Source organism: Bufo bufo, chromosome 2, assembly GCF_905171765.1.
Source record: "Bufo bufo chromosome 2, aBufBuf1.1, whole genome shotgun sequence".
Classification (NCBI taxonomy): domain Eukaryota; kingdom Metazoa; phylum Chordata; class Amphibia; order Anura; family Bufonidae; genus Bufo; species Bufo bufo.
Genome location: NC_053390.1, coordinates 840336544 through 840358152, shown reverse-complemented (window position 1 = coordinate 840358152; position 21609 = coordinate 840336544). Strand labels below are relative to the sequence as shown.

Genomic DNA, 21609 nt, shown 5'->3' with positions numbered 1-21609 from the left:
GGGGGGGCAATGTGGAGCAGAGGAGGAGGAGGGCAGAACGGGAGGGGCAGCACAGAGAGGGGGGGGGCAATGTGGAGCAGAGGAGGAGGAGGGCAGAACGGGAGGGGCAGCACAGAGAGGGGGGGGCAATGTGGAGCAGAGGAGGAGGAGGAGGGCAGAACGGGAGGGGCAGCAGAGAGAGAGGGGGGGGGGGCAATGTGGAGCAGAGGAGGAGGAGGGCAGAGCTGGAGGGGCAGCACAGTGGGGGGGGGGGGGGCAATTTGGAGCAGAGGAGAAGGGCAAAGCGGCAGGGGCAGCACAGTAAGGGGGGGCAGCAGTCAGAATTACACTTTATTTTATATAAAATATGCTCATTATTTACAGTAATCCCGGGACAGCGGTCAGACACTCCCACTACAACTCTCATCATCACAAACCAGCAGCAGAGGAAGCAACATGACCCCATACAGGTGTCTGTAAGAGGAACCCCAGACATGGCTCCAGTTCCCCCCCACGTGTGGCTGCCAGCTCTGGGGCCCCGGATCTCCCCACGTGTGGCTGCCAGCTCTGGGGCCCCGGATCTCCCCACGTGTGGCTGCCAGCTCTGGGGCCCCGGATCTCCCCACGTGTGGCTGCCAGCTCTGGGGCCCCGGATCTCCCCACGTGTGGCTGCCAGCTCTGGGGCCCCGGATCTCCCCACGTGTGGCTGCCAGCTCTGGGGCCCCGGATCTCCCCACGTGTGGCTGCCAGCTCTGGGGCCCCAGATCTCCCCACGTGTGGCTGCCAGCTCTGGGGCCCCGGATCTCCCCACGTGTGGCTGCCAGCTCTGGGGCCCCGGATCTCCCCACGTGTGGCTGCCAGCTCTGGGGCCCCGGATCTCCCCACGTGTGGCTGCCAGCTCTGGGGCCCCAGATCTCCCCACGTGTGGCTGCCAGCTCTGGGGCCCCGGATCCCCCCACGTGTGGCTGCCAGCTCTGGGGCCCCGGATCCCCCCACGTGTGGCTGCCAGCTCTGGGGCCCCGGTACTAGTCCTCCCCCCCCACCGCTCATTATTGTATGACCCAAGCCCCCTCCCGAGCCCCACGTTCCTATCAATCGCTCTTCTTCTTGGCTGCAGCGACTCCTCCATACTTCTCCAGGTACCTCCTGCAAGAGACACAGAGGCAGCATGAGCCGGTGGCCCCTGGGTACCCTGCGTGCCCCCGAGTACCCTCAATACTCACCTCCGAGCACAGTCATACAGCACCTCCTTCCGCTCCTGTAACGACAAGTGTCTGTCCTCTGGTCTCCGGGCAAATCCCCTGGGTATCAGCTGAGCATGAAAAACAGTGAAGATCAGCAGCGAAACGCTCAAAAGTACTACAGACCCCACCCAGGGTACCGGATTATTACTCCACAACTCACAGTCACACTCCGCACCTACACCCCATATAAAGTACTAGAACTGCCCCCAAGTGGCACTACTACTTCATGTACAAAGTACCCGCCAGAAACACTACCACTCCCAGTCTCCACAGACTTCCCACATTACTACTCCTGACCACAAAGTACTCCTCAATCCTAATGTATTACTACACACAGTACTACTCCCCATACTAAGGGCAGGATGATGAGGGTTGTAGTTACCTTGTTGTTCGCGGCACGCCCCGGCTCCTCACTCCCAGCAGATTCTGCTTCAGGTTCAAAAGGGACTCGTCCTTCTATAAGGTTTGTGATTGTGGCGTCTACACAACCGGTCAGAGCTGAGAACAGCAGAGGATTCTCAACGTCACAGTGTATCAGCGAAGCCAGACAGTGAGTACGACATAAGGGAGGCCACGATATACACAGCAGACCGCTATACGTACACCCGTCATGTGATCTACACGTACACAGCAGACCGCTATACGTACACCCGTCATGTGATCTATACGTACACAGCAGAGCGCTATACGTACACCCGTCATGTGATCTATACGTACACAGCAGAGCGCTATACGTACACCCGTCATGTGATCTACAGGTACACAGCAGACCGCTATACGTACACCCGTCATGTGATCTACACGTACACCCGTCATGTGATCTACACGTACACAGCAGACCGCTATACGTACACCCGTCATGTGATCTACACGTACACCCGTCATGTGATCTACACGTACACAGCAGACCGCTATACGTACACCCGTCATGTGATCTACAGGTACAGTACACAGCAGAGCGCTATACGTACACCCGTCATGTGATCTATACGTACACAGCAGACCGCTATACGTACACCCGTCATGTGATCTACAGGTACACAGCAGACCGCTATACGTACACCCGTCATGTGATCTACACGTACACAGCAGACCGCTATACGTACACCCGTCATGTGATCTACACCTACACAGCAGACCGCTATACGTACACCCGTCATGTGATCTACACGTACACAGCAGAGCGCTATACGTACACCTGTCATGTGATCCACACGTACACAGCAGACCGCTATACGTACACCCGTCATGTGATCTACACGTACACAGCAGAGCGCTATACGTACACCCGTCATGTGATCTACACGTACACAGCAGAGCGCTATACGTACACCCGTCATGTGATCTACACGTACACAGCAGAGCGCTATACGTACACCCGTCATGTGATCTACACGTACACAGCAGAGCGCTATACGTACACCCGTCATGTGATCTACACGTACAGTACACAGCAGAGCGCTATACGTACACCCGTCATGTGATCTACACGTACACAGCAGACCGCTATACGTACACCCGTCATGTGATCTACAGGTACACAGCAGACCGCTATACGTACACCCGTCATGTGATCTACACGTACACAGCAGAGCGCTATACGTACACCCGTCATGTGATCTACACGTACAGTACACAGCAGACCGCTATACGTACACCCGTCATGTGATCTACACGTACAGTACACAGCAGAGCGCTATACGTACACCCGTCATGTGATCTACACGTACACAGCAGAGCGCTATACGTACACCCGTCATGTGATCTACACGTACAGTACACAGCAGACCGCTATACGTACACCCGTCATGTGATCTACACGTACAGTACACAGCAGACCGCTATACGTACACCCGTCATGTGATCTACACGTACAGTACACAGCAGAGCGCTATACGTACACCCGTCATGTGATCTACACGTACAGTACACAGCAGACCGCTATACGTACACCCGTCATGTGATCTACACGTACACAGCAGAGCGCTATACGTACACCCGTCATGTGATCTACACGTACAGTACACAGCAGAGCGCTATACGTACACCCGTCATGTGATCTACACCTACACAGCAGACCGCTATACGTACACCCGTCATGTGATCTACACGTACAGTACACAGCAGAGCGCTATACGTACACCCGTCATGTGATCTACACGTACACAGCAGACCGCTATACGTACACCCGTCATGTGATCTACACGTACAGTACACAGCAGAGCGCTATACGTACACCCGTCATGTGATCTACACGTACACAGCAGACCGCTATACGTACACCCGTCATGTGATCTACAGGTACACAGCAGAGCGCTATACGTACACCCGTCATGTGATCTACAGGTACACAGCAGACCGCTATACGTACACCCGTCATGTGATCTACACGTACACAGCAGAGCGCTATACGTACACCCGTCATGTGATCTACACGTACAGTACACAGCAGACCGCTATACGTACACCCGTCATGTGATCTACACGTACAGTACACAGCAGAGCGCTACACGTACACCCGTCATGTGATCTACACGTACACAGCAGAGCGCTATACGTACACCCGTCATGTGATCTACACGTACAGTACACAGCAGACCGCTATACGTACACCCGTCATGTGATCTACACGTACAGTACACAGCAGACCGCTATACGTACACCCGTCATGTGATCTACACGTACACAGCAGACCGCTATACGTACACCCGTCATGTGATCTATACGTACACAGCAGACCGCTATACGTACACCCGTCATGTGATCCACACGTACACAGCAGACCGCTATACGTACACCCGTCATGTGATCTATACGTACACAGCAGACCGCTATACGTACACCCGTCATGTGATCTACACGTACACAGCAGAGCGCTATACGTACACCCGTCATGTGATCTACACGTACAGTACACAGCAGAGCGCTATACGTACACCCGTCATGTGATCTACACCTACACAGCAGACCGCTATACGTACACCCGTCATGTGATCTACACGTACAGTACACAGCAGACCGCTATACGTACACCCGTCATGTGATCTACACGTACAGTACACAGCAGAGCGCTATACGTACACCCGTCATGTGATCTACACGTACACAGCAGACCGCTATACGTACACCCGTCATGTGATCTACACGTACAGTACACAGCAGACCGCTATACGTACACCCGTCATGTGATCTACAGGTACAGTACACAGCAGACCGTTCTATACACCATCATGTGACCCATGCGCAGATACGGACACTTACCCAGGTCCTGGTGAATTACAGAGAGCGGCACTTGGGGTAACACTTCTTTCACGCGCTGCGCCATGTGACTTGCGGCTGTAGACGCGGTGGGCGGGTTGTGGCGGCTGCGGGGTGGGGGCTCTTTCCTCCTCCTCTTCATATGTTCTGCTCTATCTGCAGCCGTGTGCTTTGTGCCATGGACACCAAGTGAATGCGCCAACAGCTGTGGAGAGAAGATGGCAGGTGATGGTGGCGATGGCGGGCGGCACGTCACTGGCGGCAGGCCCTCCTCCGCTTACCTTCTGAACACGGGAGGCAAAGTCTTCATCTGACTCTCTGGGTGCACGGTACACGGGCAGCAACCATCTGTAATCAGAGAGAGGGGTGGGAAGAGTCCTTCTGTATGAGAGGGGAATAGAACACGCCCCCGGAGACCACCCCCTCACTAGGATGATGATACACCTAGAACATAGGATGTAGGGGGAAAGTAACGGAAGACGTCCCCCGGAGACCACACCCTAACTAAGACGACGAGACACCTAGAACATAGGATGTAGGGGTAGAGAAATGGAAGACGTCCCCCGGAGACCACCCCCTAACTAAGACGATGAGACACCTAGAACATAGGATGTAGGGGGAAAGTAATAGAAGACGTGCCCCGGAAACCTCCCCCTCACTAGGATGATGATACACCGAGAACATAGGATGTAGGGGGGCAAGTAATGGAAGACGTGCCCCGGAGACCACCCCCTAACTAGGATGATGAGACACCTAGAACATAGGATGTAGGGGGGAAAGTAATGGAAGACGTCCCCCGGAGACCACCCCCTAACTAAGACGATGAGACACCTAGAACATAGGATGTAGGGGGGCAAGTAATGGAAGATGTGCCCCGGAGACCACCCCCTCACTAGGATGATGATACACCTAGAACATAGGATGTAGGGGGAAAGTAATGGAAGACGTCCCCCGGAGACCACCCCCTAACTAAGACGACGAGACACCTAGAACATAGGATGTAGGGGTAGAGAAATGGAAGACGTCCCCCTGGAGACCATCCCCTAACTAAGACGATGAGACACCTAGAACATAGGATGTAGGGGGAAAGTAATGGAAGACGTGCCCTGGAGAGCACCCCCTCACTAGGATGATGATATACCGAGAACATAGGATGTAGGGGGGCAAGTAATGGAAGACGTGCCCCGGAGACCACCACCTCACTGGGATGATGATGATACACCTAGAACATAGGATGTAGGGGTAGAGTAATGGAAGACGTCCCCCGGAGACCACCACCTCACTGGGATGATGATGATGATGATGATACACCTAGAACATAGGATTTAGGGGTAGAGAAATGGAAGACGTCCCCCGGAGACCACCCCCTCACAACACTACACAAGACCCCATATAGATCACAAGAAAGATGCACCTAGAACATAGGATGTAGGGGGGGAAGTTATCGAAGACGTTCCACGAAGACCACCCCCTCACTAGGATGATGAGACACCTAGTACATACGATGTAGGGGGGAAAGTAATGGAAGACGTCCCCCGGAGACCACCCCCTCACTAGGATGATGATACACCGAGAACATAGGATGTAGGGGGGCAAGTAATGGAAGACATGCCCCGGAGACCACCCCCTTACTAGAATGATGATACACCTAGAACATAGGATGTAGGGGGGGAAGTAATGGAAGAAGTCCCCTGGCGACCACCCCCTCACAACACTAGACAAGACCCCATATAGATCACAAGGATGATGCACCTAGAACATAGGACGTGGGGGGGGAAGGGGGGAGGTAATGGAAGACGTTCCACAAAGACCACCCCCTCACTAGGATGATGATACACCTAGAACATAGGATGTAGGGGGGAAAGTAATGGAAGACGTCCCTTGGAGACCACCCACTCACTAGGATGATGATACACCTAGAACATAGGATGTAGGGGGGGAAAGTAATGGAAGACGTGCCCCGGAGACCACCCCCTCACATCACTAGACAAGACCTCATATACATCACAAGGATAATGCACCTAGAACATAGGATGTAGGGGTAAAAGTAATGGACGACGTTCCACGAAGACCACCCACTCACTAGGAAGATGATACACATAGGATGTAGGGGGGAAAGTAATGGAAGACGTGCCCCGGAGACCACCCCCTAACAACACTAGACAAGACCCCATATAGATCACAAGGATGATGCACCTAGAACATAGGACGTGGGGGAGGTAAGAGTAATGAAACATGCCCCTGGAGTCCACCAGTACCAGACAAGACCCCATAACTCTCTAGGATGATACACCTATAACATAGGGGCAGAGTAATAAAAGACATTCCCCGGAGACCACCCCCTCACAGTACTAGACAAGACCCCATCTAGATCACTAGGATGATGACACACCTAGAACATAGGATGTAGGGGGAAGGTAATATAAGACATATCCCTGAGACCACCATGAACAGAGAAATGCGGTCAGTACCTTACATGATAAACTGTGTACAGGGAGAAGAGCGTCCAGAACAACTCAACGCACCAGGGCGAGCCAGGCACCGCCTGCAAGAGACACACATGTGAGAATGAGAGAGGCCAGACCCCAGCAGAGGAGGACACGTGTGCAGTATAATTACAGGACTCACCACAGGTACGAGGGGTCGGCTCACCCGCAGGGCCACAGGCTGCACAGAGTCCGACAGCGAGAACGCCCACGAGCTGAAAGACAGTCATCGATAAGAACAGTACCTGGTACAGTCCAGCGAGCGCGCCCTGAGTGCCCGACCACCATGAGCACTCTCGAGGTGGTGCATACGCCGATTATCTGATCCCTATACACAGGACACACACGTCGGGTACCTGAAGTGCAGAAGGCCGGCTCTGCCGTTAGTCGTCTCCTCCTCGGGGAACAGCAGGAGCGGAGGACTCCCCGTCTGAGAGAGAAAATGCTTCAGAGACTCCTGCAGTTGAGTTTGGCTCCCAGGGGCCCCAAGTTCCAGGAATCCTCGAGCCCAGCAGAGAAACCCAGGAGGACAGGACACCGATGGCTGCAAAATTAAGAAGATGAGATGTGAAATATTGGACTAATACGAGGGACAGTGGCGCCCCCAATAGGTCATGTGACTTACGGTGGTGCACGAAGTGAGGAGACTAAGGACGTTGTGGTCAATAAAGGTTAAGTGATTGGAGACGAAAATCTTCCGAGCGCGATCCGGTTCTCCAGACTGAGAGACGAGGACCCCGAGCACCGAGCACATGACCCGCACCAGGAACCTGACACCAGGGGACAAAACACAGCATGTGAGGGGGGCACAGAGGACCCCAGACAGAGACGAGGGCCCCGAGCACATGACCCGCACCAGGAACCTGACACCAGATGACAAAACACAGCATGTGAGGGGGGCACAGAGGACCCCAGACAGACGAGGGCCCCGAGCACCGAGCACATGACCCGCACCAGGAACCTGACACCAGGGGACAAAACACAGCATGTGAGGGGGGCACAGAGGACCCCAGACAGACGAGGACCCTGAGCACCGAGCTCATGACCAGCACCAGGGACCTGACACCAGGGGACAAAACACAGCATGTGAGGGGGGCACAGAGGACCCCAGACTGAGACGAGGGCCCCGAGCACCGAGCTCATGACCAGCACCAAGAACCTGACACCAGGGGACAAAACACAGCATGTGAGGGGGGCACAGAGGACCCCAGACTGAGACGAGGGCCCCGAGCACCGAGCACATGACCCGCACCAGGAACCTGACACCAGATGACAAAACACAGCATGTGAGGGGGGCACAGAGGACCCCAGACAGAGACGAGGGCCCCGAGCACCGAGCACATGACCAGCACCAGGAACCTGACACCAGGGGACAAAACACAGCATGTGAGGGGGGCACAGAGGACCCCAGACAGAGACGAGGGCCCCGAGCACCGAGCTCATGACCAGCACCAGGAACCTGACACCAGATGACAAAACACAGCATGTGAGGGGGGCACAGAGGACCCCAGACAGAGACGAGGGCCCCGAGCACATGACCAGCACCAGGAACCTGACACCAGATGACAAAACACAGCATGTGAGGGGGGCACAGAGGACCCCAGACAGACGAGGACCCCGAGCACCGAGCACATGACCAGCACCAGGAACCTGACACCAGGGGACAGAACACAGCATGTGAGGGGGGCACAGAGGACCCCAGACAGAGACGAGGGCCCCGAGCACCGAGCACATGACCAGCACCAGGAACCTGACAGCAGGGGACAAAACACAGCATGTGAGGGGGGCACAGAGGACCCCAGACTGAGACGAGGACCCCGAGCACCGAGCACATGACCAGCACCAGGAACCTGACACCAGATGACAAAACACAGCATGTGAGGGGGGCACAGAGGACCCCAGACAGAGACGAGGACCCCGAGCACCGAGCACATGACCAGCACCAGGAACCTGACACCAGGGGACAAAACACAGCATGTGAGGGGGGCACAGAGGACCCCAGACTGAGACGAGGGCCCCGAGCACCGAGCACATGACCCGCACCAGGAACCTGACACCAGATGACAAAACACAGCATGTGAGGGGGGCACAGAGGACCCCAGACAGAGACGAGGACCCCGAGCACCGAGCACATGACCAGCACCAGGAACCTGACACCAGGGGACAAAACACAGCATGTGAGGGGGGCACAGAGGACCCCAGACAGAGACGAGGGCCCCGAGCACCGAGCACACGACCAGCACCAGGAACCTGACACCAGGGAACAAAACACAGCATGTGAGGGGGGCACAGAGGACCCCAGACAGACGAGGACCCCGAGCACCGAGCACATGACCCGCACCAGGAACCTGACACCAGGGAACAAAACACAGCATGTGAGGGGGGCACAGAGGACCCCAGACAGAGACGAGGGCCCCGAGCACCGAGCACATGACCAGCACCAGGAACCTGACACCAGGGGACAAAACACAGCATGTGAGGGGGGCACAGAGGACCCCAGACAGAGACGAGGACCCCGAGCACCGAGCACATGACCCGCACCAGGAACCTGACACCAGGGGACAAAACACAGCATGTGAGGGGGGCACAGAGGACCCCAGACAGAGACGAGGGCCCCGAGCACATGACCAGCACCAGGAACCTGACACCAGGGGACAAAACACAGCATGTGAGGGGGGCACAGAGGACCCCAGACAGACGAGGGCCCCGAGCACATGACCAGCACCAGGAACCTGACACCAGGGGACAAAACACAGCATGTGAGGGGGGCACAGAGGACCCCAGACAGACGAGGACCCCGAGCACCGAGCACATGACCAGCACCAGGGACCTGACACCAGAGGACAAAACACAGCATGTGAGGGGGGCACAGAGGACCCCAGACAGACGAGGACCCCGAGCACCGAGCTCATGACCAGCACCAGGGACCTGACACCAGAGGACAAAACACAGCATGTGAGGGGGGCACAGAGGACCCCAGACAGAGACGAGGACCCCGAGCACCGAGCACATGACCAGCACCAGGAACCTGACACCAGGGGACAAAACACAGCATGTGAGGGGGGCACAGAGGACCCCAGACTGAGAGACGAGGGCCCCGAGCACATGACCAGCACCAGGAACCTGACACCAGGGGACAAAACACAGCATGTGAGGGGGGCACAGAGGACCCCAGACAGACGAGGGCCCCTAGCACCGAGCACATGACCAGCACCAGGAACCTGACACCAGAGGACAAAACACAGCATGTGAGGGGGGCACAGAGGACCCCAGACAGACGAGGACCCCGAGCACCGAGCACATGACCAGCACCAGGAACCTGACACCAGGGGACAAAACACAGCATGTGAGGGGGGCACAGAGGACCCCAGACAGACGAGGGCCCCGAGCACCGAGCACATGACCAGCACCAGGAACCTGACACCAGGGGACAAAACACAGCATGTGAGGGGGGCACAGAGGACCCCAGACAGAGACGAGGGCCCCGAGCACATGACCAGCACCAGGAACCTGACACCAGGGGACAAAACACAGCATGTGAGGGGGGCACAGAGGACCCCAGACAGACGAGGGCCCCGAGCACATGACCAGCACCAGGAACCTTACACCAGGGGACAAAACACAGCATGTGAGGGGGGCACAGAGGACCCCAGACAGACAAGGGCCCCGAGCACATGACCAGCACCAGGGACCTGACACCAGGGGACAAAACACAGCATGTGAGGGGGGCACAGAGGACCCCAGACAGAGACGAGGGCCCCGAGCACCGAGCACATGACCAGCACCAGGGGACAAAACACAGCATGTGAGGGGGGCACAGAGGACCCCAGACAGACGAGGACCCCGAGCACCGAGCACATGACCAGCACCAGGAACCTGACACCAGGGGACAAAACACAGCATGTGAGGGGGGCACAGAGGACCCCAGACAGACGAGGGCCCCGAGCACATGACCAGCACCAGGGACCTGACACCAGGGGACAAAACACAGCATGTGAGGGGGGCACAGAGGACCCCAGACAGAGACGAGGACCCCGAGCACCGAGCACATGACCCGCACCAAGAACCTGACACCAGGGGACAAAACACAGCATGTGAGGGGGGCACAGAGGACCCCAGACAGACGAGGGCCCCGAGCACCGAGCACATGACCAGCACCAGGAACCTGACACCAGGGGACAAAACACAGCATGTGAGGGGGGCACAGAGGACCCCAGACAGACGAGGACCCCGAGCACCGAGCTCATGACCAGCACCAGGGACCTGACACCAGGGGACAAAACACAGCATGTGAGGGGGGCACAGAGGACCCCAGACAGACGAGGACCCCGAGCACCGAGCACATGACCAGCACCAGGAACCTGACACCAGGGGACAAAACACAGCATGTGAGGGGGGCACAGAGGACCCCAGACAGACGAGGACCCCGAGCACCGAGCACATGACCAGCACCAGGAACCTGACACCAGGGGACAAAACACAGCATGTGAGGGGGGCACAGAGGACCCCAGACAGACGAGGGCCCCGAGCACATGACCAGCACCAGGGACCTGACACCAGGGGACAAAACACAGCATGTGAGGGGGGCACAGAGGACCCCAGACAGAGACGAGGACCCCGAGCACCGAGCACATGACCAGCACCAGGAACCTGACACCAGAGGACAAAACACAGCATGTGAGGGGGGCACAGAGGACCCCAGACAGACGAGGACCCCGAGCACCGAGCACATGACCAGCACCAGGAACCTGACACCAGGGGACAAAACACAGCATGTGAGGGGGGCACAGAGGACCCCAGACAGACGAGGGCCCCGAGCACATGACCAGCACCAGGGACCTGACACCAGGGGACAAAACACAGCATGTGAGGGGGGCACAGAGGACCCCAGACAGACGAGGGCCCCGAGCACCGAGCACATGACCAGCACCAGGAACCTTACACCAGGGGACAAAACACAGCATGTGAGGGGGGCACAGAGGACCCCAGACAGACGAGGGCCCCGAGCACATGACCAGCACCAGGGACCTGACACCAGGGGACAAAACACAGCATGTGAGGGGGGCACAGAGGACCCCAGACAGAGACGAGGACCCCGAGCACCGAGCACATGACCCGCACCAAGAACCTGACACCAGAGGACAAAACACAGCATGTGAGGGGGGCACAGAGGACCCCAGACAGAGACGAGGACCCCGAGCACCGAGCACATGACCCGCACCAGGAACCTGACACCAGGGGACAAAACACAGCATGTGAGGGGGGCACAGAGGACCCCAGACAGACGAGGGCCCCGAGCACCGAGCACATGACCAGCACCAGGAACCTGACACCAGGGGACAAAACACAGCATGTGAGGGGGGCACAGAGGACCCCAGACAGACGAGGACCCCGAGCACCGAGCTCATGACCAGCACCAGGGACCTGACACCAGGGGACAAAACACAGCATGTGAGGGGGGCACAGAGGACCCCAGACAGACGAGGACCCCGAGCACATGACCAGCACCAGGAACCTGACACCAGGGGACAAAACACAGCATGTGAGGGGGGCACAGAGGACCCCAGACAGACGAGGACCCCGAGCACCGAGCACATGACCAGCACCAGGAACCTGACACCAGGGGACAAAACACAGCATGTGAGGGGGGCACAGAGGACCCCAGACAGACGAGGGCCCCGAGCACATGACCAGCACCAGGGACCTGACACCAGGGGACAAAACACAGCATGTGAGGGGGGCACAGAGGACCCCAGACAGAGACGAGGACCCCGAGCACCGAGCTCATGACCAGCACCAGGAACCTGACACCAGGGGACAAAACACAGCATGTGAGGGGGGCACAGAGGACCCCAGACAGAGACGAGGGCCCCGAGCACATGACCAGCACCAGGAACCTGACACCAGGGGACAAAACACAGCATGTGAGGGGGGGCACAGAGGACCCCAGACAGAGACGAGGACCCCGAGCACCGAGCACATGACCAGCACCAGGAACCTGACACCAGAGGACAAAACACAGCATGTGAGGGGGGCACAGAGGACCCCAGACAGACGAGGGCCCCGAGCACATGACCAGCACCAGGAACCTTACACCAGGGGACAAAACACAGCATGTGAGGGGGGCACAGAGGACCCCAGACAGACGAGGGCCCCGAGCACATGACCAGCACCAGGGACCTGACACCAGGGGACAAAACACAGCATGTGAGGGGGGCACAGAGGACCCCAGACAGAGACGAGGACCCCGAGCACCGAGCACATGACCAGCACCAGGAACCTGACACCAGAGGACAAAACACAGCATGTGAGGGGGGCACAGAGGACCCCAGACAGACGAGGGCCCCGAGCACCGAGCACATGACCAGCACCAGGAACCTTACACCAGGGGACAAAACACAGCATGTGAGGGGGGCACAGAGGACCCCAGACAGACGAGGGCCCCGAGCACATGACCAGCACCAGGGACCTGACACCAGGGGACAAAACACAGCATGTGAGGGGGGCACAGAGGACCCCAGACAGAGACGAGGACCCCGAGCACCGAGCACATGACCAGCACCAGGAACCTGACACCAGGGGACAAAACACAGCATGTGAGGGGGGCACAGAGGACCCCAGACAGAGACGAGGACCCCGAGCACCGAGCACATGACCCGCACCAGGAACCTGACACCAGATGACAAAACACAGCATGTGAGGGGGGCACAGAGGACCCCAGACAGAGACGAGGGCCCCGAGCACCGAGCACATGACCAGCACCAAGAACCTGACACCAGGGAACAAAACACAGCATGTGAGGGGGGCACAGAGGACCCCAGACAGACGAGGACCCCGAGCACCGAGCACATGACCAGCACCAGGAACCTGACACCAGGGGACAAAACACAGCATGTGAGGGGGGCACAGAGGACCCCAGACAGACGAGGACCCCGAGCACCGAGCACATGACCTGCACCAGGGGACAAAACACAGCATGTGAGGGGGGCACAGAGGACCCCAGACAGACGAGGACCCCGAGCACATGACCAGCACCAGGAACCTGACACCAGGGGACAAAACACAGCATGTGAGGGGGGCACAGAGGACCCCAGACAGACGAGGACCCCGAGCACCGAGCTCATGACCAGCACCAGGGACCTGACACCAGGGAACAAAACACAGCATGTGAGGGGGGCACAGAGGACCCCAGACAGACGAGGGCCCCGAGCACCGAGCTCATGACCAGCACCAGGAACCTGACACCAGGGGACAAAACACAGCATGTGAGGGGGGCACAGAGGACCCCAGACAGAGACGAGGGCCCCGAGCACCGAGCACATGACCAGCACCAGGAACCTGACACCAGGGGACAAAACACAGCATGTGAGGGGGGCACAGAGGACCCCAGACAGAGACGAGGACCACGAGCACCGAGCTCATGACCAGCACCAGGAACCTGACACCAGGGGACAAAACACAGCATGTGAGGGGGGCACAGAGGACCCCAGACAGACGAGGACCCCGAGCACATGACCCGCACCAGGAACCTGACACCAGGGAACAAAACACAGCATGTGAGGGGGGCACAGAGGACCCCAGACAGAGACGAGGACCCCGAGCACATGACCCGCACCAGGAACCTGACACCAGGGAACAAAACACAGCATGTGAGGGGGGCACAGAGGACCCCAGACAGACGAGGACCCCGAGCACCGAGCACATGACCAGCACCAGGAACCTGACACCAGAGGACAAAACACAGCATGTGAGGGGGGCACAGAGGACCCCAGACAGACGAGGGCCCCGAGCACCGAGCACATGACCCGCACCAGGAACCTGACACCAGGGGACAAAACACAGCATGTGAGGGGGGCACAGAGGACCCCAGACAGAGACGAGGGCCCCGAGCACCGAGCACATGACCCGCACCAGGAACCTGACACCAGGGGACAAAACACAGCATGTGAGGGGGGCACAGAGGACCCCAGACAGAGACGAGGACCCCGAGCACCGAGCACATGACCCGCACCAGGAACCTGACACCAGGGGACAAAACACAGCATGTGAGGGGGGCACAGAGGACCCCAGACTGAGAGACGAGGGCCCCGAGCACCGAGCACATGACCAGCACCAGGAACCTGACACCAGGGGACAGAACACAGCATGTGAGGGGGGCACAGAGGACCCCAGACAGACGAGGGCCCCGAGCACCGAGCACATGACCAGCACCAGGAACCTGACACCAGGGGACAGAACACAGCATGTGAGGGGGGCACAGAGGACCCCAGACAGACGAGGGCCCCGAGCACCGAGCACATGACCAGCACCAGGGACCTGACACCAGGGGACAAAACACAGCATGTGAGGGGGGGCACAGAGGACCCCAGACAGACGAGGGCCCCGAGCACCGAGCACATGACCAGCACCAGGAACCTGACACCAGGGAACAAAACACAGCATGTGAGGGGGGCACAGAGGACCCCAGACAGAGACGAGGACCCCGAGCACCGAGCACATGACCAGCACCAGGAACCTGACACCAGGGGACAAAACACAGCATGTGAGGGGGGCACAGAGGACCCCAGACAGAGACGAGGGCCCCGAGCACCGAGCACATGACCCGCACCAGGAACCTGACACCAGGGGACAAAACAGCATGTGAGGGGGGCACAGAGGACCCCAGACAGAGACGAGGGCCCCGAGCACCGAGCACATGACCAGCACCAGGGGACAAAACACAGCATGTGAGGGGGGGCACAGAGGACCCCAGACAGAGACGAGGACCCCGAGCACCGAGCACATGACCAGCACCAGGAACCTGACACCAGGGGACAAAACACAGCATGTGAGGGGGGCACAGAGGACCCCAGACAGAGACGAGGACCCCGAGCACCAGGAACCTGACACCAGGGGACAAAACACAGCATGTGAGGCGGGCACAGAGGACCCCAGACAGACGAGGACCCCGAGCACCGAGCACATGACCAGCACCAGGAACCTGACACCAGAGGACAAAACACAGCATGTGAGGGGGGCACAGAGGACCCCAGACAGAGACGAGGACCCCGAGCACCGAGCACATGACCCGCACCAGGAACCTGACACCAGGGGACAAAACACAGCATGTGAGGGGGGCACAGAGGACCCCAGACAGAGACGAGGGCCCCGAGCACCGAGCTCATGACCAGCACCAGGAACCTGACACCAGGGGACAAAACACAGCATGTGAGGGGGGCACAGAGGACCCCAGACAGAGACGAGGGCCCCGAGCACCGAGCACCGAGCACATGACCAGCACCAGGAACCTGACACCAGGGGACAAAACACAGCATGTGAGGGGGGCACAGAGGACCCCAGACAGACGAGGACCCCGAGCACCAGGAACCTGACAGAGTTGGTGGGGGGCGAGATATGAAATACACCTCCATCTTCTCATTTTCCAGGCATATTGTGAGGTCTCAGCAAGGACCACCCTAGTAAGATGCCTCCCCGGTAACCCAGGGTGTAATACACAGACAGACCTTCTGATGGCGCAGTCGGGCAGGACGCAGCTGACCAGAAACACATGGGCTCCAATGAAGAGACGCAGCAAGAAGAGGCAGAGCCCGAGGGGAGCGTACAGGAGGAGCAGACCTCGGGACAGCAGCTCCACCGGAAACCTGCAGGAGGAGACGAAGCACAACCTCAGAGGAGGAGAAGACCCGACGACATCCGACACCCCCAATGCTACCCCTCCCCCACTCACCGCTGCCCATCCAGCATTTGCTCCAGCCCAGGTTGCTCCATGTGGGATGATGAGAGTAGTAGTGACGTTCTCTATACTGCCAGAACTAACCTGCAGGGAGCAGAAGAGTCATCACAAACCCCAAGCCGTAATGTGACCCCCCCCCAATCTCCACCCTCCTCCATGTAAACCACACTAATCACAAGAGCTTACAATCTATGAGGAGATGGAGGAGGAGCCAGGACCTGACCACAAGAGCTTACAATCTATGAGGAGATGGAGGAGGAGCGAGGACCTGACCACAAGAGCTTACAATCTATGAGGAGATGGAGGAGGAGCGAGGACCTGACCACAAGAGCTTACAATCTATGAGGAGATGGAGGAGGAGCCAGGACCTGATCACAAGAGCTTACAATCTATGAGGAGAGAGGACCCGATCACAAGAGCTTACAATCTATGAGGAGATGGAGGAGGAGCCAGGACCTGACCACAAGAGCTTACAATCTATGAGGAGATGGAGGAGGAGCCAGGACCTGATCACAAGAGCTTACAATCTATGAGGAGAGAGGACCCGATCACAAGAGCTTACAATCTATGAGGAGATGGAGGAGGAGCGAGGACCTGATCACAAGAGCTTACAATCTATGAGGAGATGGAGGAGCGAGGACCTGATCACAAGAGCTTACAATCTATGAGGAGGAGGAGGAGCCAGGACCTGACCACAAGAGCTTACAATCTATGAGGAGATGGAGGAGGAGCCAGGACCTGATCACAAGAGCTTACAATCTATGAGGAGATGGAGGAGGAGCCAGGACCTGACCACAAGAGCTTACAATCTATGAGGAGAGAGGACCCGATCACAAGAGCTTACAATCTATGAGGAGATGGAGGAGGAGCCAGGACCTGACCACAAGAGCTTACAATCTATGAGGAGATGGAGGAGGAGCCAGGACCTGATCACAAGAGCTTACAATCTATGAGGAGATGGAGGAGGAGCGAGGACCTGACCACAAGAGCTTACAATCTATGAGGAGATGGAGGAGCCAGGACCTGATCACAAGAGCTTACAATCTATGAGGAGGAGGAGGAGCCAGGACCTGACCACAAGAGCTTACAATCTATGAGGAGATGGAGGAGGAGCGAGGACCTGATCACAAGAGCTTACAATCTATGAGGAGATGGAGGAGGAGCCAGGACCTGATCACAAGAGCTTACAATCTATGAGGAGATGGAGGAGCGAGGACCTGATCACAAGAGCTTACAATCTATGAGGAGATGGAGGAGGAGCGAGGACCTGACCACAAGAGCTTACAATCTATGAGGAGATGGAGGAGGAGCCAGGACCCGACCACAAGAGCTTACAATCTATGAGGAGATGGAGGAGGAGCGAGGACCCGACCACAAGAGCTTACAATCTATGAGGAGATGGAGGAGGAGCCAGGACCCGACCACAAGAGCTTACAATCTATGAGGAGATGGAGGAGGAGCCAGGACCTGACCACAAGAGCTTACAATCTATGAGGAGATGGAGGAGGAGTCAGGACCTGACTACAAGAGCTTACAATCTATGAGAAGATGGAGGAGCGAGGACCTGATCACAAGAGCTTACAATCTATGAGGAGATGGAGGAGGAGCGAGGACCTGACCACAAGAGCTTACAATCTATGAGGAGATGGAGGAGCCAGGACCTGATCACAAGAGCTTACAATCTATGAGGAGGAGGAGGAGCCAGGACCTGATCACAAGAGCTTACAATCTATGAGGAGATGGAGGAGCGAGGACCTGACTACAAGAGCTTACAATCTATGAGGAGATGGAGGAGGAGCCAGGACCTGACCACAAGAGCTTACAATCTATGAGGAGATGGAGGAGGAGCCAGGACCTGACCACAAGAGCTTACAATCTATGAGGAGATGGAGGAGGAGCCAGGACCCGACCACAAGAGCTTACAATCTATGAGGAGATGGAGGAGGAGCCAGGACCTGACCACAAGAGCTTACAGTCTATGAGGAGATGGAGGAGGAGCCAGGACCTGACCACAAGAGCTTACAATCTATGAGGAGATGGAGGAGGAGCGAGGACCTGATCACAAGAGCTTACAATCTATGAGGAGATGGAGGAGGAGCCAGGACCTGACCACAAGAGCTTACAATCTATGAGGAGATGGAGGAGGAGCCAGGACCTGACCACAAGAGCTTACAATCTATGAGGAGATGGAGGAGGAGCGAGGACCTGACCACAAGAGCTTACAATCTATGAGGAGATGGAGGAGGAGCGAGGACCTGACCACAAGAGCTTACAATCTATGAGGAGATGGAGGAGGAGCCAGGACCTGACCACAAGAGCTTACAATCTATGAGGAGATGGAGGAGGAGCCAGGACCTGACCACAAGAGTTTACAATCTATGAGGAGATGGAGGAGCGAGGACCTGACCACAAGAGCTTACAATCTATGAGGAGATGGAGGAGGAGCCAGGACCTGACCACAAGAGCTTACAATCTATAGGGAGATGGAGGAGGAGCCAGGACCTGACCACAAGAGCTTACAATCTATGAGGAGATGGAGGAGGAGCCAGGACCCGACCACAAGAGCTTACAATCTATGAGGAGATGGAGGAGGAGCCAGGACCTGACCACAAGAGCTTACAATCTATGAGGAGATGGAGGAGGAGCGAGGACCTGACCACAAGAGCTTACAGTCTATGAGGAGATGGAGGAGGAGCGAGGACCTGACCACAAGAGCTTACAATCTATGAGGAGATGGAGGAGGAGCGAGGACCTGACCACAAGAGCTTACAATCTATGAGGAGATGGAGGAGGAGCCAGGACCTGACCACAAGAGCTTACAATCTATGAGGAGATGGAGGAGGAGCCAGGACCTGACCACAAGAGCTTACAATCTATGAGGAGATGGAGGAGGAGCGAGGACCTGATCACAAGAGCTTACAATCTATGAGGAGATGGAGGAGCGAGGACCTGACCACAAGAGCTTACAATCTATGAGGAGATGGAGGAGGAGCCTAATCTGTTACACCTGTCTGATGACATCATCCAGCACAGTACTGACGTCAGTGAACTCTCCTCCGCCTTCACAGTTGAGGCGCCCCCACTTCTTTCCGCTCCTAAATAGTAGCTGTGGCCCCGCTCTCACAGGGGCCCCCGCCAGCGGTCACAGGTACTCACTCGTCCGCTCTCGGCACACGGGCTCCGCCATGTTTATGGCCGACGTGAAGCGCTGTGACTGGTGCGCAGAGGATGCTGGGAATACACTGGAAGCACTAGAGGTCGCACTGTCCCCCCCTGCTGGTGGGGTAATACCAGGAGCACCACAGCGGGAGATCACAGACTACAATAAGATGGCGGTTGCCGGAAGTCCTGTGTTCCTTCATAATATGTCCCCCGACGTGCTGCCTAAACAGAACGCTCCTTCTAACTGCATTGTGAAAGCTGTCTGCTGTATTAATGATGGGGGTTATAGTACAGTGAAGGTCTCTAATCTGAGATAAATATTCATGCCCCTACACTCTGCAGAGGAAAAGTCAGTGACCCCTCTTCTTCCACCTAAAGGGGCTCTTCTGATCTCAGGGATCAATATGGAGTCCTCCTCCTCCTGAGAAGGTCCCCCCTTTGCTTCTCTGAGAAGACTATCTACCAGATTTTGGAGGGCGTCTGTGGGATTTTCACCCCTTCATCCATGAGACCATTTATAAGGTCAGACCCTGATGTTGGAGGAGAGGGCCCGGCTCGTCGTCTCCGTCCTGAATGGGGTTGAGGTCGGGGCAGTATGCGGCCGGTCAGGTTCTTCCAGACCACCTAACCATGTCTTCATGGAGGAGCAAATCTCCACCAGACTGTCCACCATAAAGACCCCCATAGCATTACCCCTCCTCCACCAGACTGTACACCATAAAGACCCCCATAGCATTACCCCTCCTCCACCAGACTGTACACCATAAAGACCCCCATAGCATTACCCCTCCTCCACCAGACTGTACACCCTGAAGACCCCCATAGCATTACCCCTCCTCCACCAGACTGTACACCATAAAGACCCCCATAGCATTACCCCTCCTCCACCAGACTGTACACCATAAAGACCCCCATAGCATTACCCCTCCTCCACCAGACTGTACACCATAAAGACCCCCATAGAATTACCTCTCCTCCAACAGACTGTACACCCTGAAGACCCCCATAGCATTACGTCTCCTCCACCAGACTGTACACCATGAAGACCCTCATAGCATTACCCCTCCTCCACCAGACTGTACACCCTGAAGACCCCCATAGCATTACCCCTCCTCCACCAGACTGTACACCATAAAGACCCCCATAGCATTACCCCTCCTCCACCAGACTGTACACCCTGAAGACCCCCATAGCATTACCCCTCCTCCACCAGACTGTACACCCTGAAGACCCCCATAGCATTACCTCTCTTCCACCAGACTGTACACCCTGAAGACCCCCATAGCATGACCCCTCTTCCACCAGACTGTACACCCTGAAGACCCCATAGCATTACCCCTCCTCCACCAGACTGTACACCCTGAAGACCCCCATAGCATTACCTCTACTCCACCAGACTGTACTCCCTGAAGACCCCCATAGCATTACCTCTCCTCCACCAGACTGTACACCCTGAAGACCCCCATAGCATTACCTCTCCTCCACCAGACTGTACACCCTTAAGACCCCCATAGCATTACCCCTCCTCCACCAGACTGTACACCCTTTAGACCCTTATAGCATTACCCCTCCTCCACCAGACTGTACACCCTGAAGACCCCCATAGCATTACCCCTCTTCCACTAGACTGTACACCCTGAAGACCCCATAGCCTTACCCTCCTCCACCAGACTGTACACCCTGAAGACCCCCATAGCCTTACCTCTCCTCCACCAGACTGTACACCCTGAAGACCCCCATAGCATTA

General features: G+C 57.0%; 2 protein-coding genes across 3 annotated transcripts; both read right to left on the bottom strand.

Annotated features, from left to right (window-relative positions):
* Positions 1-317: 317 nt before the first annotated feature.
* On the bottom strand, positions 318-19943 carry AUP1 (AUP1 lipid droplet regulating VLDL assembly factor). Of its 2 annotated transcripts, none has more exons than XM_040419494.1 (12): positions 19857-19943; positions 16695-16784; positions 16471-16608; positions 7593-7737; positions 7324-7511; positions 7110-7182; positions 6953-7026; positions 4763-4829; positions 4485-4686; positions 1606-1721; positions 1203-1291; positions 318-1125 (listed from the first exon to the last, which is right to left on the bottom strand). In XM_040419494.1, the coding sequence occupies exons 2-12, from the start codon at positions 16733-16735 to the stop codon at positions 1071-1073; spliced, it is 1188 nt and encodes a 395-aa protein (XP_040275428.1). In that variant the 5' UTR covers positions 16736-16784; positions 19857-19943; the 3' UTR covers positions 318-1070. The 2 variants fall into 2 exon arrangements, with proteins under 2 accessions (XP_040275428.1, XP_040275429.1); XM_040419495.1 differs by lacking the exon at positions 19857-19943 and adding an exon at positions 19708-19840.
* Positions 12307-14076, bottom strand: LOC120990586. The gene is made up of 3 exons (XM_040419496.1): positions 14010-14076; positions 13437-13636; positions 12307-13247 (listed from the first exon to the last, which is right to left on the bottom strand). Exons 2-3 carry the CDS (start codon positions 13518-13520, stop codon positions 12372-12374), a joined length of 960 nt encoding a protein of 319 aa, XP_040275430.1. The 5' UTR covers positions 13521-13636; positions 14010-14076; the 3' UTR covers positions 12307-12371.
* Positions 19944-21609: the final 1666 nt, after the last annotated feature.

Bases quoted from the DNA above. Each gene is read 5' to 3' on its own strand.
- LOC120990586 (XM_040419496.1), bottom strand. From the start codon at position 13,520: ATGTGCTCGGTGCTCGGGGTCCTCGTCTCTGTCTGGGGTCCTCTGTGC. The intron at 13,248-13,436 runs GTCCCTGGTGCT...CTCTGGTGTCAG, and splicing joins GTTTTGTCCCCTGGTGTCAG to GTTCCTGGTGCTGGTCATGT.
- AUP1 (XM_040419494.1), bottom strand. From the start codon at position 16,735: ATGGAGCAACCTGGGCTGGAGCAAATGCTGGATGGGCAGCG. The intron at 7,027-7,109 runs GTGAGTCCTGTA...TGTCTCTTGCAG, and splicing joins GCCGACCCCTCGTACCTGTG to GCGGTGCCTGGCTCGCCCTG. The intron at 4,687-4,762 runs GTAAGCGGAGGA...TTCTCTCCACAG, and splicing joins TTGCCTCCCGTGTTCAGAAG to CTGTTGGCGCATTCACTTGG.